This window comes from Perissodus microlepis, chromosome 22 (assembly GCF_051167445.1).
Source record: "Perissodus microlepis isolate ML-2025 ecotype Zambia chromosome 22, ASM5116744v1, whole genome shotgun sequence".
Classification (NCBI taxonomy): domain Eukaryota; kingdom Metazoa; phylum Chordata; class Actinopteri; order Cichliformes; family Cichlidae; genus Perissodus; species Perissodus microlepis.
Window position 1 is genome coordinate 31,222,227 of NC_140481.1, and position 18,205 is coordinate 31,240,431.

At 38.9% G+C, this 18,205-nt stretch overlaps 2 pseudogenes and 2 gene segments (V, D, J or C); 2 read left to right on the forward strand and 2 right to left on the reverse strand.

The window, feature by feature from the left end:
• Positions 1–2,768: 2,768 nt before the first annotated feature.
• On the reverse strand, positions 2,769–10,946 carry LOC146363535 (uncharacterized; annotated as a pseudogene). The gene is made up of 3 exons (XR_014799209.1): positions 10,809–10,946; positions 10,268–10,615; positions 2,769–3,091 (listed from the first exon to the last, which is right to left on the reverse strand). The product of XR_014799209.1 is annotated as an uncharacterized LOC146363535 (transcript).
• On the forward strand, positions 6,077–7,256 carry LOC146363536 (Ig kappa-b4 chain C region pseudogene; annotated as a pseudogene). Its single transcript, XR_014799270.1, has 2 exons — positions 6,077–6,160; positions 6,852–7,256. The product of XR_014799270.1 is annotated as an Ig kappa-b4 chain C region pseudogene (transcript).
• Positions 10,947–13,149: 2,203 nt separating the features above from the next.
• Positions 13,150–14,936, forward strand: LOC146363537 (Ig kappa-b4 chain C region-like). The segment is given in 2 exon segments: positions 13,150–13,211; positions 14,182–14,936. A coding segment is annotated over 1 exon segment (264 nt).
• A 1,529-nt stretch (positions 14,937–16,465) lies between these two features.
• On the reverse strand, positions 16,466–17,269 carry LOC146363538 (immunoglobulin kappa variable 6D-21-like). The segment is given in 2 exon segments: positions 16,466–16,943; positions 17,130–17,269. Coding segments are annotated over 2 exon segments (360 nt in total).
• Positions 17,270–18,205: the final 936 nt, after the last annotated feature.

The following is an 18,205-nucleotide window of genomic DNA, read 5'->3' on the forward strand; positions in this document are numbered from 1 at the left end:
GAAACATCACAGCAAAACCCGCGGTGCACCTGTGCTTTACTTGCTTTGTGTCACTAAAAAACGAGTCTATTCTCAACATTACTTCCGCTCCACCAAGTTTCACAAAAAAGTCCTTCAATTAAAGGAAAATCAAATATATATATATTTCTAACAAATACAATGAAGAACATTAAAATAATTCACTATCAGCTACAGTCATTATAATTTTGACAACAGAAATTAGCTGGTCACATTTGCTCTGCCCTGCCTACTGAAAAACCTGACACAGGTTATTTACATACTAACAGTGATTAGATGTTTAGCTGGGGGGAGGGTGAGTGGGTGTTCTCTGCCGAGTGCTGTGTGAGCCTGCGCACAAACAGGACACAGAGTGAAAGAGCGAACGAGACGTGAAACCTATCATCTCATTTGTGCCTTTTTCAGGGAAATTTACTGTAGTAACTCTTGTCGATATTCAATTTGTGGGCAATCTATTCTTTTCTTTCTCAACTTCTAAAAGCTTGGCTTAAAGGGGTGTGGCCCCCTCTTGCCCCAGCGTACAGCCGGCCCTGCTCCTAAACCTGGTGGCAAGGCTTCCCAGGAGAGTTGAAGCTGTTATAGTTGCAAAGGGTGGGCTGACATCACCCTCTGGATTAAGAAGGGGATTTCACTCAAGGTCATATGTGTGTGAAGGCAGATGAGCAATGATCACTGACAAGCCTGACAAAACACAGACACACTTTTTCATCTCCTGTAAAATAACAAGAGTCATAATATAGTCAAGTCACCATGAAGTGAAGAGTCTGTAAAACAAAGTCTGTAATCTTATTCATTCTTACACTAAATAATTGAAACTGCAATACAGATCACTGTAAATATATATCATTTGTAAAATGATTAGAAAAGTCACACCAAGTTCAGTGAACTTTATAGGTTATCAAAAAACTTATCTGAGCATGAAGGTACCGCCTGTAGAGTTTTTAATTCCTGTACATGAATTGTTAGTCACACAAATCATGGAAAAATCATAAAATAATTTTCTTTAATCTCAGTTTCAAGTCAGTCAAAACTTGTCTACATCATTAGTCTGTCACTGTCCAGTCAGTCCCCTCACATGTATCATTGCTGATAGTGGAGCCTGTCGCGCAACATACTTATGTCTCAAAACAAAAAGAAAGAAAAAAGAGATTTTTATGATTTTGAAATGGATTGAATGGCTGCAGTCCTTTTAGACACAGGGACTTATCATCTGATGTGATTACGTGTCCTAGATAGATGAATTTGTCCGAAACCCATTGTAATTTGGAGAAGCGCGCCTTGTATTAGATATTTTATAATGTTTTTAGTTTAAATCTTGCAGGCCTGCTTAAATTAATGCTGATTATTATATCACAACCCTGGAGGGATGACACCAGACAGGTTAGAAAGAGAAAACAAACCAAAACTAAATGGCAGGATCAACCTGGTACTGAAAAATACATCAGACAGATAAATCACAGAAAAGTTTTTGCATTCTGGTGGAACTATGTGGTGCAGGGATTGAGAAACTCAGGTGCCATGACATGCAGTGCTGCATTTACTGCTTCTGACCTTAATTTTTTTGAAATCAGACTAAGGAGTCACTACGCTCGTTCATTTCCCCCGAATCATAATTACTGGTTGTCCACAAGTGCTCTGAGATATCACACAATTCTGGAGAGTCTGGGGTCAACTGGCATGGTTCCACCTGCTGAATCCACAGACAGCTTCTTTTTAGCAGCCACACAGTTCACACAACACTCATGTTTGCCGTTAGACATTTCTTAAAGTCCCCATTGCAACGTTTTATCCCTGAATGTAAATTTCTCTCCAAGGTTTGCACTGTTGCACTAATTTTTGTTACATGCCCAATTATTTTATTTAGCTTTTTATTCCAAAATGAAAAAACATATGAAATGCTGTCATGCATTTTACAAAGTGAGTTTGTTCACATGTAATCAGGTGTGTGTGCGTGTCTAGGAGCAAATTTCACCCGTACATCAGAAACAGGAAACTCAGTCTAGACTCATTTAACCCTCTGCAACATTCTGTTCACTTCTGTTATAATCAAGTCATCTTTCCCTCATATAATGACAACCAACTTATTTACATGTCAATTGTTGATCCACTAAGTTGACAGGATAACATGGGCTGAATAATTACGCACACCCCACTTTTCAGTTATTTATTTGTAACAAATATTTGGAATCATGTATGATTTTCGTTCCACTTCTCATGTTTGCACCACTTTGTGTTGGTCTTTCATGTGGAATTCCAATAAAATTGATTCATGTTTGTGGCTGTAATGTGACAAAATGTGGAAAAGTTTGAATACTTTTGCAAGCCATTGTATGTCAAATAAAAATGACATTTAGCTTCTTTTGTGCGACAATTCACTTTAAAGTCATGACATGACAGTTAAAATAAAATAAAAAGTGAGCTTTTATAGCAGCAAATCAATTTGTATATTTTTATTTTTTATTATTATTTTTATTTTTAGGCTGTTGCATTTACTAATTGGTGGTTAAACTAAATAAATTTAAAATTTAAATTTCACGGTGCAAGTTGAATCTGTCCAGGTGTATGTGTGTGTGTTTGTGTGTGTGTGTGTGTGTGTGTGTGTGTGTGTGTGTGTGTGTGTGTGTGTGTGTGTGTGTGTGTGTGTGTGTGTCCTCAGTGAACTGTATCAGTCTCTGCAGTATCTTCCAGCTGCAGCAGTCAGTTCAGTTTCTGTTCAGTCTGACTGAGGGAGGTTTTTGTACGACTGTTTTTCACTGTGTGAACACAAGCTGACTGCCAGGCCAGTGAAAACTCTGACAGTAATAAACTGCTGCATCTTCAGCCTGGACTCCACTGATGGTCAGAGTGAAGTCAGAGTTTGATCCACTGCCTGTAAAACGATCTGGAATCCCTGATTCTAGAGTGCTAGCATAGTAAATGAGACGTTTAGGAACTCCTCCATCTTTCTGTTGGTACCAGGCTAAACGGTCGTTGCCATGAACATCCTGACTGGTCCTACACTTGATGCTCACAGTTCCTCCCACAGCAGAGCTCACTGCTCCAGGCTGAGTCACTGTATATTGTCCTCTGGTCTCTGAGGATACAGAGACAAAAACATAAAGCAGCTTCATGGTTTTGTGGGCTTCATTTCAGAGGGACAGATGTTGATAGAGGAGAGGAGTTTGATTCTCTGGACTTTACCTGTGAAGCAGCAGCAGAGGAGAGTCCAGATGAGGACGCAGATCAAAGTCATGTTTTTGATGAGGAGGATTTCTGTGGCTTCTGTTGTGATGAAGGACAGCTGTCAGTCATCCAGTGTTCAACTCTCAGGACTATAAACTCTCCCAGAGCACTGGAGCATGGTGCTGCTGATGCAAAGTGCCTCTCTATGGAAATCATCTGACCAAGTTTAGAGGCACAATGTGAAAAAGTAAAGGTCTGGACTTCACCATTTGTTTTTACAACATTCTGTACCCCATGCAGATCCTGATGGGTTTGAAGAACTACTAATTGATTATATTTAAAATAAGTTCAATGTCAATGTTAAGATTTTGCTGTAGGACACCATTCAGATGGGTGTGATCCTAAATTAAATATGGTTCGAACAGCATGATACAACATGATTTCCTCCAGTACCATCCACCTCCAACATATATTACAGTTTCTCTCAGTCGCTTTGGTGCAGTTTCAAATCAGTGATGCTTTTTCCCCAATCAAATTAGCCTTTCTCATTGTTTTTATACTCACATACACACTGCTGTTGTTTCTACACTAATAAAGGGATTTGTTACTTTGTTGATCCACAACTCACAGCTCACAACTGTCATGATCGGCTGTGTCCAGGCAGGAATTGGACCCAAACGCAAACTCACTGGAAACAGGACTGAACTCAAAATGGCAGCTTTTATTGCTGAACAGAAAACTCCACAAAACCTAAACTGGGAAGAATCTAACAAAACACACACAGCATGAGGAAGATCACGGCACTGTAGTAATCAATCAATCAATCAATCAATCAATCAATCAATCAATCAATCAATCAATCTTTATTTATAAAGCACTTTTCATACAGAAATGTAGCACAAAGTGCTTTACATGGTTAAAAGCAGCACACCCCACCCTCCAACTCACTCCCCACACTCTCATTAACATAAACGATCATGGATACATACATACCCCCCCCCACACACACACACGCACACTTAAAGCGTAAAATTGGGCTGGGTACGCATGAGCCAGGTGAGGAAACACTATCACAGGGAGCCGTCTGCACCGGGAGCCGGTCACAGACCGCAGCCTCCAGGCTGGGCACACAGCAGGAGGGAGGCAAAGAAGCCCCCCAGCCAGGCTGAGGATGTGTCGATAATGTGAACAGAACACACATATAGTTTAATGAGTATTATTTTGCTTTTCTCCATTTCACCAGTTTTGTAAGGTTAAACAAATACAAAAAAACATCAGACTTGATTTTTGTTTCTGAAAACAGTTTTAAACTTCTCATTAGCTGTCACAGTCCGGGTGAGCTGCTGGTAAATTTCCACTAAGTCCATGTTCTCCTGTGTCTGCCCCTGGGCAGAGCCGTCATCTCCTCACATGGAGCCAATCTGCTCAAGATATTTAAGACCAGCGTTGCCGTCTCTTCACTGCTAGTTTGCCAACTTACCCTCGGTGGTAACAGGCTACCATGCTTCATGCTCCTTGCCCAAGTCTATGCACTCGGCCATACTCACTGCAGTTTCATGCTCCGTCTCCTGGGAAGGATTTCAATATCACACCTGCTGCCCTCTTGCCACTGCTTCACACAGGATCCCTTGGAGCTCAGGTCAGCCCATCTTAAATCTATTCAGCTCACCTGGACCTTCACCTACTCTCCTCAAAGTACCACCAACTCCACCTGCAACATAAGCCATACTCCTCTTTAAAATTCAGTCACACCTGGAGAAGTCTGTGAACCCACTAACCCCCTTTTCCTCTCCCTCTTGATCACCACGCCACCTTAGGCCACCACGCTACGTTTTCTTGTCAGGAATCCCACGTCAAGTATAACTCTGTGTTTTTGTGCCAAATACAGATTTGTGTAAAGCAAACTCAACCGTCTCCACAGGTGGTCCAGCACTTGAGTCCAGTTTCGTACAGGCCTTTGGCCCCTTGTGACATTAGGCCTACATTTTTTGCAGTACTCTTTCCAAAGTAGGTAAGGTTTTGAGAAAAATAACAAAACAAAAAAAACCTGTTTTGATGTCTTAAAACGACGGTGAAAGTGTTTTATGAAGTGTCTTTTGCATAGATGAGTCTGTGTGGTGAAAAAGGCCTTACATATTTTGAGAGCTGCATTAAGAGTGGTGAGAATGACGTTCCTGATGTAAGACTTTCACCAAAGCAACTGAGAAAAGCAGTGATGGGGAAACATTTACTGAAGTTCATTTAACTGTTCACGAATAAATGTAAGTGAAGTTGTTTGAAAACGTGTGTGTGTGAGAAACATGTCAAAAGTAAACCAAAGCAACACATGGTGATAAAACCCGAATTGAATCGTAATGTTTACCAGTTAGAAGCCTTCACAGTTAGAACAGCACAGAGCACAGTCTTCTCTACCTGGAAGGAATTTTCAAAACTTCCTAAAACACCATTATTTGTAGACAGAAGTCCAAAATAGAAATAAAAACTCATTTAAAAAAAACCCTGTATGTGTAGGCAGGGTCTTAACAATGGACATATTCCTTCGGAAATTAAAAAAAAAAAAAAATTATAGAAAAAAATGCTGGTACACTTTCCAGAACTTAATATTTTTGTGAAATTCAAAACATAACTACATGAATCTGAAGTGTTTTTGAAGCGTTTTAGGCTGAGAATTAGTTTCAGTGTTTAGAGTTGTGAAAAAATAAGTGCCAGGTTTCAAGAGATGTTTTCACATGTGGAAAGCTGTAAAATCTACATTTTGAAATCATATTCTTTAAATATTGTTGTAATGGGCTTTATTTGTTTTAATTACACTATTATAATATTATTAAATTATGCAAACAGTGAATTATTTTGTTGAGTTTGTTTGTTTCAGAGTCAGAGAGCCGTGTCTCTCTACAGTCAGAGGTTTTTGTACGGCGGCTCAATGAGTTTGTATCACTGTGGTACACGTTCGGTGGAGGAACCAGACTGGATGTTGGAAGTAAGTTAATTAAACTGTGTTTGTTATTAAATATTGTATCATTTTATTTAATAATTATTTGTTAGACTGCTTAGATGAGACAAAAGATTTTTTTTATTTAAAATAATTTAGTGTTTGATGTTTGTCCTTTTTACTGGACTAATTCAGATGAGCTCTGCGAGTTTCTCTTGTTTAATCTACATTTCTGTCACAGTAAAATATATGTAGACAAGAGTAAACTTCATCATCTTATGATTAGTTTGTAAATTTCCACCACATCAGCTGCTGTTTGGATGAGTTAAAGTTTGCTTTCTGATGTTTTTATCGTGTCAGATGTTTCAGATTTAGTTTGAAATCATGTGAGCTGTTCAAGAACATTTCAAATCTATATGAATGAGTAGCTGCTCTGTGCTTGTGTCCACTCATTTCTTCAGTCGTCCATGATTTAGACTTCTAATCATTTTAAAGCCAAACTTCTGCTGTAAATGTTTCCACATCTGCTTCTTTTATTTCCAGTGTAGTTTGAACATATTTCAGGTCAAACTGTGTGATGATTCTCTCTGTGCTGATATGCATGAGAGGTTTCTTAAAGGGAAGTGAAACAATGTGTGAGTGAATGACTGGTGGAGCAGAAAAAACACCTGACAGAAACTTCTTAACGGAGAAATTCAAATTGTGGTTCCTGTCCTCTAAGCTGATTGGTGTTTCCTAGGTGATACCCGCCCCGCCCTGAAGGTGCTGGGTCCCTCCAGTGCAGAGCTGGAGCAGGGGAAGGCCACGCTCATGTGTGTGGCCAACAAGGGCTTCCCCTCAGACTGGAGTCTGTCCTGGAAGACGAGCGACAGCAGTGGCAGCAGCAGCATCAGAGGGGAGGAGAGCAGGACTCCTGGAGTGCTGCAGAATGACGGCCTCTACAGCTGGAGCAGCACCCTGACGCTCACTGCAGACCAGTGGGGGAAGGTGGGCTCTGTGACCTGTGAGGCCACCCAGGGCTCCCAGACTCTGGTCTCAGAGATACTGAGGAGAGACCAGTGTTCCCAGTCCTGATGTCAATCACTGAGTCTTTCATGCTGTTTTTATTCTGTCTCTTTGTTTCTTCTTCTTGGCAGATTAAAAATAAATAAACCCATCAAACAGTCATGTTTCCATCTCATAATGACAACAATCATAGCAACAATCTCCTCTAGTTTCGTCCTTCTGTGTCTGTTGTAAAGCTGATATTTCAATCTTTTAAAACAATAAAAATGCAACGAGGAAACATGTTCTTTGACTCTGTGAGTTTGATAGATGCACATTTAAAAAAGAGAGATTTTGTAACATTTATTAAACCAGACCAAAATAAAAATATCTACAGACACACCAAGTGTAATGTGCAGTCAACATGGTTAAATATATTCTTACACACACATTTAGTGTTTTCTATAAGATGTTGAGGTCCAACCATAGATTGTCTGTGTGCTCTTCATATTTTCTAGTCTCAAAGCTGTTTTTTGACCTGCATTTTATTCTGACAATATAGATAAAAAATATCCTAATAATTGAAATGAAAGAGCAGGGTGTCATCTGTATGTTTAAACAGAGTTTATTTAAATGAAGATTTACTGAAGTTTGATTAATGAATTATATGTCAGTGAAACTCTGATGAAGCAACAGAACAGAGAAGAGTCTAGAAGCTGGTGGTGGCAGAGATGAAGCAGGTGGAGACTTAGTTGAGGATAATTGTCCAGGATGAGGTGGAGATAAGGAGTCTGAGAGTTAAAGCACTCCTGTCCAGAAACAGGTGTGAACAAAGCACGTGTTCAGGATTATCAATTAATCTAGTGATGTTTTCTAAGTGCTATGTATTGTATTTGGTCGTCTCTTAATTTGTAGCAATATACTCAATGTATATGCTTGTGTGTGTGTCCTCAGTGAACTGTATCAGTCTCTGCAGTAGCTACATTTGAGTCCTTTCCTGCCTGCTCAGCCGTTTCATGACACCATTTGTTCTTTGACATAAATCATATACTGTGTCCTTCAAGTCCTTAAGACTTTAAGACAGTTGAACATCTGTGCGTGAATTTGGATCGATGTGTTAGAGTTGAAAGAGTCAAAATTTGGTAAATATAGCTTGAGAGAAACAACGACATGTGGCATATTAGACTCTGTCATTATTTATTCACCAAGGGCTAATGGACTTACAACTCTTCAGTTTAATTTGAATAATTTACTTGATAGAAATGTGAAATTTTCGACCCATAACAGAGACACCATTAGTGAGGAGCTGCAGCAGGGGAAGGCTACAGTCATGTGCAGTGTTGGTGAAGTTACTTGAAAAAAGTAATCAGTAACTAATTACTGATTACTTCCCCAAAAAAGTAATCCCGTTACTTTACTGATTACTTATTTTCAAAAGTAATTAATTACTTAGTTACTTAGTTACTTTTTAAAAACACGATTTACAACCTGAATAGGTGATAAAGCGATAGATCTTTCAGCCCAATTCTACTTTTTCTGCATAATCCATCATATAAAATGGAAAAGTCTCTTTTTTTAAACTTGTTTTATCAGTTTTAATCTTTTAATTTTATGCATCAAGTAAAAATTAAATTATATGCAACATTCTCTGACTGGAAGAAATTAGTTTAACATTTAAACCTATTTTCTGCACATTCCAGCACATAAAATAAAATATTTTTTGTGTTTACACTCAGTCTTTCAAATAGATGCAAGTAAAACACAGCAGAAAATAAATCAAATCAAATCATACTTCCACGCTTTAAACGCTGCACGCTCATACTCTCTCCCGCACTCGATATATTATCCACTGTTGATCTGCACACAGCTGTTGTCACGAATGTCGCACTCGCTTACGTCACTCTCATGAGACATTCTCGCAAAAAAAATCACGGTTTTAGTAACGCAGTAACGCAGCGTTCCTACGGGAAAGTAACGGTAATCTAATTACCGTTCTTGCGATAGTAATCCCTTACTTTACTCGTTACTTTAAAAGTAATCAGATTACAGTAACGCGTTACTGCCCATCTCTGGTCATGTGTGTGGCCAACAAGGGCTTCCCCTCAGACTGGAGGCTGTCCTGGAAGGTGGATGGCAGTGGCAGCATCAGCTGGGAGGAGAGCAGGAGCCCCGGGGCGCTGCAGAATGGCGGCCACTACAGCTGGAGCAGCACCCTGAGGCTCCCTGCAGACCAGTGTTGGGGAGTAACAGAATACATGTACCGCCGTTACATATTTAAAATATAAAATATGAGTAACTGTATTCTGTTACAGTTACCGTTTAAAAGGTGGCATTCAGAATACAGTTACTTTGTTGAAATAAAGGGTTTACACGGCGGTCTTTTCCTGTTTCATATGTTAGGCTGTGCCCTCTCTATTTTTGGTAATTCCAGGCGGGTGGAAACACAAACAAAACACACATCAAGAGGCTCTAATTTCTACGGAGCCCCGCAGGGGACATGGGAGAAAAAAAAAATTAAGACGGACTTTTGCGAGATCTCGCAAAACTAACTCGGGATCTCGCAAAACAAACTCGGGATCTCGCAAAACTTTTGCGAGATCCCGAGTTTGTTTTGCGAGAGCTCGCAAAAGTTTTGCGAGATCCTGAGTTAGTTTTGCGAGATCTCGCAAAAGTCCGTCTTAATTTTTTTTTCTCCCATGTCCCCTCCGGGGCTCTGTAAATTTCTGTGTCTCAGTCTCACGGCCCATTTCACCTCTACTTGTGGGCCGCATAATGACGTGAAGAAATATTTATAAAAAAGACGGTTACATGGTAACCATAAATATTTGTGTTTCTGTACAACTTAAAGCAGGATGAATTAGTCATTGGTCTTTTGGGTTTGAGAAAATTGATCCGAGCTTTCATAATCCAAAGATAAAATATTTAATTGATTGCTTTCAATCGTTGCTCGTATCGATATTCTCTGTTTTACAGATAATTAATTGTAGCAATAAAATTCTATTTATAGAATAAATAACTTCTTGCTTAAAAATAAAAATAATAAAAACATTCACAAAATGATGATATTAACATTTATAACATGTATTTATAAAAAAATATATAAACTATTTTATACAGATAAAATAATGTGTGTTTCTGAGCAGCTGTCAGTTCAGATGATCTTTTTTCTCAGTTCCTCTCCAGCTGTGTGAGGTTTTTGTACAGCGTTGTATCACTGTGTGAACGGGAAGCTGCTACACTGCTGACAGTAATAAACTCCTGCATCTTCAGCCTGAACTCTGCTGATAGTCAGAGTGTAGTCAGTCCCAGATCCACTTCCACTGAAACGATCAGAAACTCCAGACTGACGGTTTGTAGCATAATAAATTAAGAGTTTAGGAGATTCTCCATCCTTTTGAAGGTACCAGTTGAGGCATGTGCTAACACCTGAACTGGCTTTACATCTGACAGAGACAGTCTGTCCTGGAACAACAGACTGAGCTTCAGGAGTCTGAGTCAGGACTTTTTCTCCTGATGAACCTGAAAACATGAAAAAGTGGAGAAAAGTTATTGAGATGATGAACATCCAAACATTAGAGGATCATTTCTCTAACATGGAGAACAGATGGAAGAAGGTCAGTGCTGCTTGTTTCAGAGTTTCTCCATCATAGCAGAACATCATTGTGGTGAACCTGGCTGCATGCTGAAGCAAAGTTTTCACACAGAGTCTCACCCTGAACAAGGAGCCCCAGGGTGGCCAGCAGTAGAGTCAGTGACATCATCATTGTGCTGCTGGTGTGTGAGTGGCTCTGAAAGGCCTGGACAGCCACTGATCAACACTGGCCTCTTAACAGCTGTGAGCAGAGAGGCAGGACACATATGCAAACACACAGAGTCAGTCATCTTTCCTCATCGTGTCATCCTGTGTCAGGTGACACGTTCATCCTGCTTTTTTTCATTTGTATTTTTATTTATTCAATTTGCATTTACTAATTAAAGATATTTCAGCACACAGGAACATGTATATTTACTTAAGTATCCAAATCTCCACAATGTTTTATCAATTTGTGTTTAAAAGGTTAAAATTGACCAATTTTTCTTTTCCAATTTCTTCCATCATTTACTTTCAGAGAGTGTGTGATGACTCATGCTTTGGTAGTTATGAATATAAATAATTATTGAAACATATACATAAATGCAATAATTGTTACCTTTCTTGAAAATGTATCAGGCCTGATACTACAATCCCACACACCACTGCCAATCCATAACCTAGTAAAGACGTAGTGTCAATCTGCAGGACCAGCACCCCAATACAGCAAGTCTGGATCAGCTCTCTGTTTAAAAAGTTCTCATCTCTGATCCTATCCTCAAGTTTAACAAAACTAAATAGAAAAAGGTTATTTTGTCTGTTTTGCTCTGTTAAAGATGACTCTTTCTTTAGTTAATCGATTTTGTGAGCCAAAGATTTTCCAGCTGTTGAATATTAAAAAGCCTCCTCATGCTGTCAGTGTCATATCAATAAATATAAAAAAGCCAAGATTTTACTGAAGAATGCAGAGGAAGATGCAGATCCTTTTCATAAATGAAGACTTAAACGACATCTATTATATTTGTTCTGAGTGATCACTACTGTCATTAAACTTTTCAATCTTGAGTTGAGTGAGCTTTTCCAAGATGACAGGAGGAACTATGTGTCACGGCTGAGCAGCTGGTGTGTTTGTGGAGTGGACCCAAGTGCACCACAGAAGAAGAGAGAAGTTTAAACAAAAGGCGAGCCCTTTATTTGGCTGGAAAAAAAATCCCACAGGAATAAAAAACAAGGCAAAGCATACAGGGGGAGTAAACTAAAACTACAAACTAAACTGGGAAAAGCTAGACTATGTCAACTATGACAAAGTGATATGAATATGATTCTGAGTAGGAGCATGCAAGAAACTATGATGAGAAAACATGAACATGGCCTGAACAGAATGATGAAATACGTACTTTTAACCTGACCTGATGTGGGGGACGGAAAACAGACCTAATACCCACAGGAGGTGATCAGGGAAAGTGGAAACACTTGGGAAAGCAGCTGACTGGAATACACATAATGATGCCACAGGGAAAGTAAAACAAAACACTATGAACATGGGAATACTAGACTCTTCAAAGTAAAACAGGAAACATGGAGAGACATAGACATGATAACATATGATAGACTAACACAGAAAACAGGAAAAGACTCACAAACAAGGAGACTTAGGTGGTAACACAACTAGGCTAAACTTCAATTAAACCCTAACTAAGAATAACACCACAAGAACGTAACATATTTTAATATAACCGAAGAAATCAAAAATACTAAATAAACTCAAAACACTGGGTCACAGACTCAGCCCCTGACACTAGGGATCAGTTAATGCTTTAATGAGGATGGAAATGATGTGAAATGATGTTTTTACAATCATTAGAGCTTAATCTAAATGTCAAGAAGATTGTGGGCCGATGTGTTAGACAGAACTCTCCATCTGCACGATTTGGGAGAAAGGGCTTCATCCCTCCAGTAGAGTTCAAATTCTTTGAGAATCAGTGCCAAGGAGCACTGAAGATGTTCCTTTCAGTGGCAACTAGACACTAGAATATTTTTTAAAATGTATATATATTTCAGTTTATTGGAGGCAAATATGTCTTTATGTATTTTTCAGTATTTATGGATTTATTGCAATTAACCTACACTGTATATCATGTGAAAAATGAAAAAAATATATTTTTGAGAATCAAAAGGTCTCAGTTTATACTGACACATATTAAATCAAGTTTTAAATTCCATTTCAAGTTGATGATTTCATAATTGATTGATTTGATATCATCAGAGGAAGAAGTCCCCCAAAAATCCACTTCATCCATTTTCAAAACTCATATATTCAAAATAAAAATATATCTTCTTTAAATATGTAGCACTGCAATAATTTCATTTTTTTAGATCAGTTGGTAAAACTGAAAAGGAAGGAGTGAATTATTTAGTTGAGTTTGTTTGTTTCAGAGTCAGAGAGCCGTGTCTCTCTACAGTCAGAGGTTTTTGTACGGCGGCTCAATGACTTTGTATCACTGTGGTTCACGTTCGGTGGAGGAACCAGACTGGAATTTGGAAGTAAGTCAGACTTAGAGCTTTTTTAAATATATATTTTTTTTCCTTTAATATTCAGCATTCTAGGAAACATTTTATGTTAATGATTCATTACTTTATAATTTCATAATATTTTTGGGGGGTATGAAATAAAGTGAGCTTTGGAAATGTATATTCAAAAACTCATTACATTTTCTAATGAAAGCCTAGGATACTTCATAGTATTAATTATTATTTCTAGTTCTGATGATAAAGTTGTATTTTGAGGGCTTGTAGGTTTAGTTCAGTCTGACAGAGTCAGAGAGCCGTGTCTCTCTACAGTCAGAGGTTTTTGTACGGCGGCTCAATGAGTTTGTATCACTGTGGTGGACTTTTGGTGGAGGAACCAGACTGGAATTTGGAAGTAAGTTAAAAAATAAATTTCTGTCATTCAAGCATTCTAACAAGTAAAGAAAAAACCTAATATTTAATAATAAACACAGTTTAATTACTTTAAATAGATTCAGGGTGGATGTTTGATTCAGGCTCTCTTTGACAGGGCTAATTAAGATTAGCTCTGCAACATTAATATTTTTTTTATCTCTACTTCTGTCAAAGCTAACCAGAAATAACTTTTATTATAGACAAGAAACAAGTTCGTCATCCTGTTATTAGTTATTTATATATATATATATATAAATAACTAATAACAGGATGACGAACTTGTTGTGTGTGTATCATCCATGATTTAGATTTCTAATCATTTTAAAGCCAAACTTCTGCTGTAAATGTTTCCACATCTGCTTCTTTTATTTCCAGTGTAGTTTGAACATATTTCAGGTCAAACTGTGTGATGATTCTCTCTGTGCTGATATGCATGAGAGGTTTCTTAAAGGGAAGTGAAACAATGTGTGAGTGAATGACTGGTGGAGCAGAAAAAACACCTGACAGAAACTTCTTAACGGAGAAATTCAAATTGTGGTTCCTGTCCTCTAAGCTGATTGGTGTTTCCTAGGTGATACCCGCCCCGCCCTGAAGGTGCTGGGTCCCTCCAGTGCAGAGCTGGAGCAGGGGAAGGCCACGCTCATGTGTGTGGCCAACAAGGGCTTCCCCTCAGACTGGAGTCTGTCCTGGAAGACGAGCGACAGCAGTGGCAGCGGCAGCATCAGAGGGGAGGAGAGCAGGACTCCTGGAGTGCTGCAGAATGACGGCCTCTACAGCTGGAGCAGCACCCTGACGCTCACTGCAGACCAGTGGGGGAAGGTGGGCTCTGTGACCTGTGAGGCCACCCAGGGCTCCCAGACTCTGGTCTCAGAGATACTGAGGAGAGACCAGTGTTCCCAGTCCTGATGTCAATCACTGAGTCTTTCATGCTGTTTTTCTTCTTCTTTCTTCTTGTTTCTTTGTGTTTGCAGATTTAAAAAATAAACTCATTAAATAGTCATATTTTCATCTCATAATGACAACAATCATAGCAACAATCTCCTCTAGTTTCATCCTTTTGTGTCTGTTGTAAAGCTGATATTTCAAACTCTTAAAACAATAAAAATGTAACGAGGAAACATGTTCTTTGACTCTGTGAGTTTGATAAATGCACATTAAAAAAGAGAGATTTTGTAACATTTATTAAACCAGACCAAAATAAAAATGTCTACAGACACACCAAGTGTAATGTGCAGTCAACATGGTTAAATATATTCTTACACACACATTTAGTGTTTTCTATAAGATGTTGAGGTCCAACCATAGATTGTCTGTGTGCTCTTCATATTTTCTAGTCTCAAAGCTGTTTTTTGACCTGCATTTTATTCTGACAATATAGATAAAAAATATCCTAATAATTGAAATTAAAGAGCAGGGTGTCATCTGTATGTTTAAACAGAGTTTATTTAAATGAAGATTTACTGAAGTTTGATTAATGAATTATATGTCAGTGAAACTCTGATGAAGCAACAGAGCAGAGAAGAGTCTAGAAGCTGGTGGTGGCAGAGATGAAGCAGGTGGAGACTTAGTTGAGGATAATTGTCCAGGATGAGGTGGAGATAAGGAGTCTGAGAGTTAAAGCACTCCTGTCCAGAAACAGGTGTGAACAAAGCACGTGTTCAGGATTATCAATTAATCTAGTGATGTTTTCTAAGTGCTATGTATTGTATTTGGTCGTCTCTTAATTTGTAGCAATATACTCAATGTATATGCTTGTGTGTGTGTCCTCAGTGAACTGTATCAGTCTCTGCAGTAGCTACATTTGAGTCCTTTCCTGCCTGCTCAGCCGTTTCATGACACCATTTGTTCTTTGACATAAATCATATACTGTGTCCTTCAAGTCCTTAAGACTTTAAGACAGTTGAACATCTGTGCGTGAATTTGGATCGATGTGTTAGAGTTGAAAGAGTCAAAATTTGGTAAATATAGCTTGAGAGAAACAACGACATGTGGCATATTAGACTCTGTCATTATTTATTCACCAAGGGCTAATGGACTTACAACTCTTCAGTTTAATTTGAAACACGGCATGGAATAATTTACTTGATAGAAATGTGAAATTTTCGACCCATAACAGAGACACCATTAGTGAGGAGCTGCAGCAGGGGAAGGCTACAGTCATGTGTGTGGCCAACAAGGGCTTCCCCTCAGACTGGAGTCTGTCCTGGAAGGTGGATGGAAGAAGCAGCAGTGGAGAGGAGAGCAGGAGCCCCGGGGCGCTGCAGAATGACGGCCACTACAGCTGGAGCAGCACCCTGAGGCTCCCTGCAGACCAGTGTTGGGGAGTAACAGAATACATGTACCGCCGTTACACATTTAAAATACAAAATATGAGTAACTGTATTCTGTTACAGTTACCGTTTAAAAGGTGGCATTCAGAATACAGTTACTTTGTTGAAATAAAGGGTTTACACGGCGGTCTTTTCCTGTTTCATATGTTAGGCTGTGCCCTCTCTGTTTTTGGTAATTCCAGGCGGGTGGAAACACAAACAAAACACACATCAAGAGGCTCTAATTTCTGTGTCTCAGTCTCACGGCCCATTTCACCTCTACTTGTGGCCCGCATAATGACGTGAAGAAATATTTATAAAAAAGACGGTTACATGGTAACCATAAATATTTGTGTTTCTGTAGAACTTAAAGCAGGATGAATTAGTCATTGGTCTTTTGGGTTTGAGAAAATTGATTCGAGCTTTCATAATCCAAAGATAAAATATTTAATTGATTGCTTTCAATCGTTGCTCGTATCGATATTCTCTGTTTTACAGATAATTAATTGCAGCAATAACATGTTATTTTGAGCATGAGGAACTGATGAGATTAACATTTATAAAATGTTATTATAACAAAATTTAAAAACTATTTTTAAAATTATCAAAATATTTTATCAATGTAAAATAATGTGTGTTTCTGAGCAGCTGTCAGTTCAGATGATCTTTTTTCTCAGTTCCTCTCCAGCTGTGTGAGGTTTTTGTACAGCGTTGTATCACTGTGTGAACGGGAGGCTGTTACACTGCTGACAGTAATAAACTCCTGCATCTTCAGCCTGAACTCTGCTGATAGTCAGAGTGAAGTCAGTCCCAGATCCACTTCCACTGAAACGATCAGAAACTCCAGACTGACGGCTGGTAGCAGAATAAATTAAGAGTTTAGGAGATTCTCCGTCCTTTTGAAGGTACCAGTGGAGGCAGCTGCCGACACTTGAACTGGCTTTACATCTGACAGAGACAGTCTGTCCTGGAACAACAGACTGAGCTGTAGGAGTCTGAGTCAGGACTTGTTCTCCTGATGAACCTGAAAACATGAAAATAAGCAAAAAAGGATGATCAAGATCCAAACATTCGAGGATCATTTCTCTAACATGGAGAACAGATGGAAGAAGGTCAGTGCTGCTGGTTTCAGAGTTTCTCCATCATAGCAGAACATCATTGTGGTGAACCTGGCTGCATGCTGAAGCAAAGTTTTCACACAGAGTCTCACCCTGAACAAGGAGCCCCAGGGTGGCCAGCAGTAGAGTCAGTGACATCATCATTGTGCTGCTGGTGTGTGAGTGGCTCTGAAAGGCCTGGACAGCCACTGATCAACACTGGCCTCTTAACAGCTGTGAGCAGAGAGGCAGGACACATATGCAAACACACAGAGTCAGTCAGCTGCAGCTGTCCTCTGCTGAATAATTAAATCATTCATGACATCTAGTGGAGAGATAAATTTGAATTAAAAAAAAATCAAATGGAAAATGTGAAATAATTCAAATATGAATTGTAATACAAATAAATATAGACATGCATGGATTTAAGACGGGCCTTAAGTTTGAACAAAGACAGAGACTCAACAATGTTAAATCAAAAGCTGTAAGATGGACTGGAAGAGTTCATGGAGTCAGGGGCAATCTTTTGAGACAGACTCAGATTTCTGAACATTTTGCCTTGAACATCCTGTTTTTGCTGGTTTAAATTTCTGCAACAAAAAGGCAGTTTGCTTGTGTTTGAGATTTAGATCCTACCACATTTCTTTGCCATGTTTATGTCTCTTCAGGTTGAATCCTTTTCCCCCTATTGCTATTTTCTATCAATGATTGCAACTTCTTCTGTTTAACAGTCATATATATAAATCATATCCTCCAATGAGCGGAGGCCTGTGTGCCAAAATAAATACTATGCTTTTCAGTTCTTCAACGGGGCTTACCACTTTTACCACGTTCGGCTGGACTCCAAACGTGATATTAAAGTGAAAAATGGGAGTGATCTGTTTACTGTTCGTGTTCTGTCACAGCACATAGAAGATTCATTTCTTGCCATTTCACAGTGTGACCTGTGAGGCCACCCAGGGCTCCCACACCTCATTATTCAGCTCCACTCTTGCTTTTTGTTTGTTTCATGCTTTAAGACCATTAAATTTTCCTATTTTTAAACACTTTGTACTTTAAAAAAAGATCTCTCTCTCTCTCTCTCTCTCTCTATACATATATATATATGGCAACAAACATCCACGGATACATCAGTAAGATGGCCCCAACCGACCCCGTGCTCAGCAGTGAATACCTCAGGCAGCAGAAA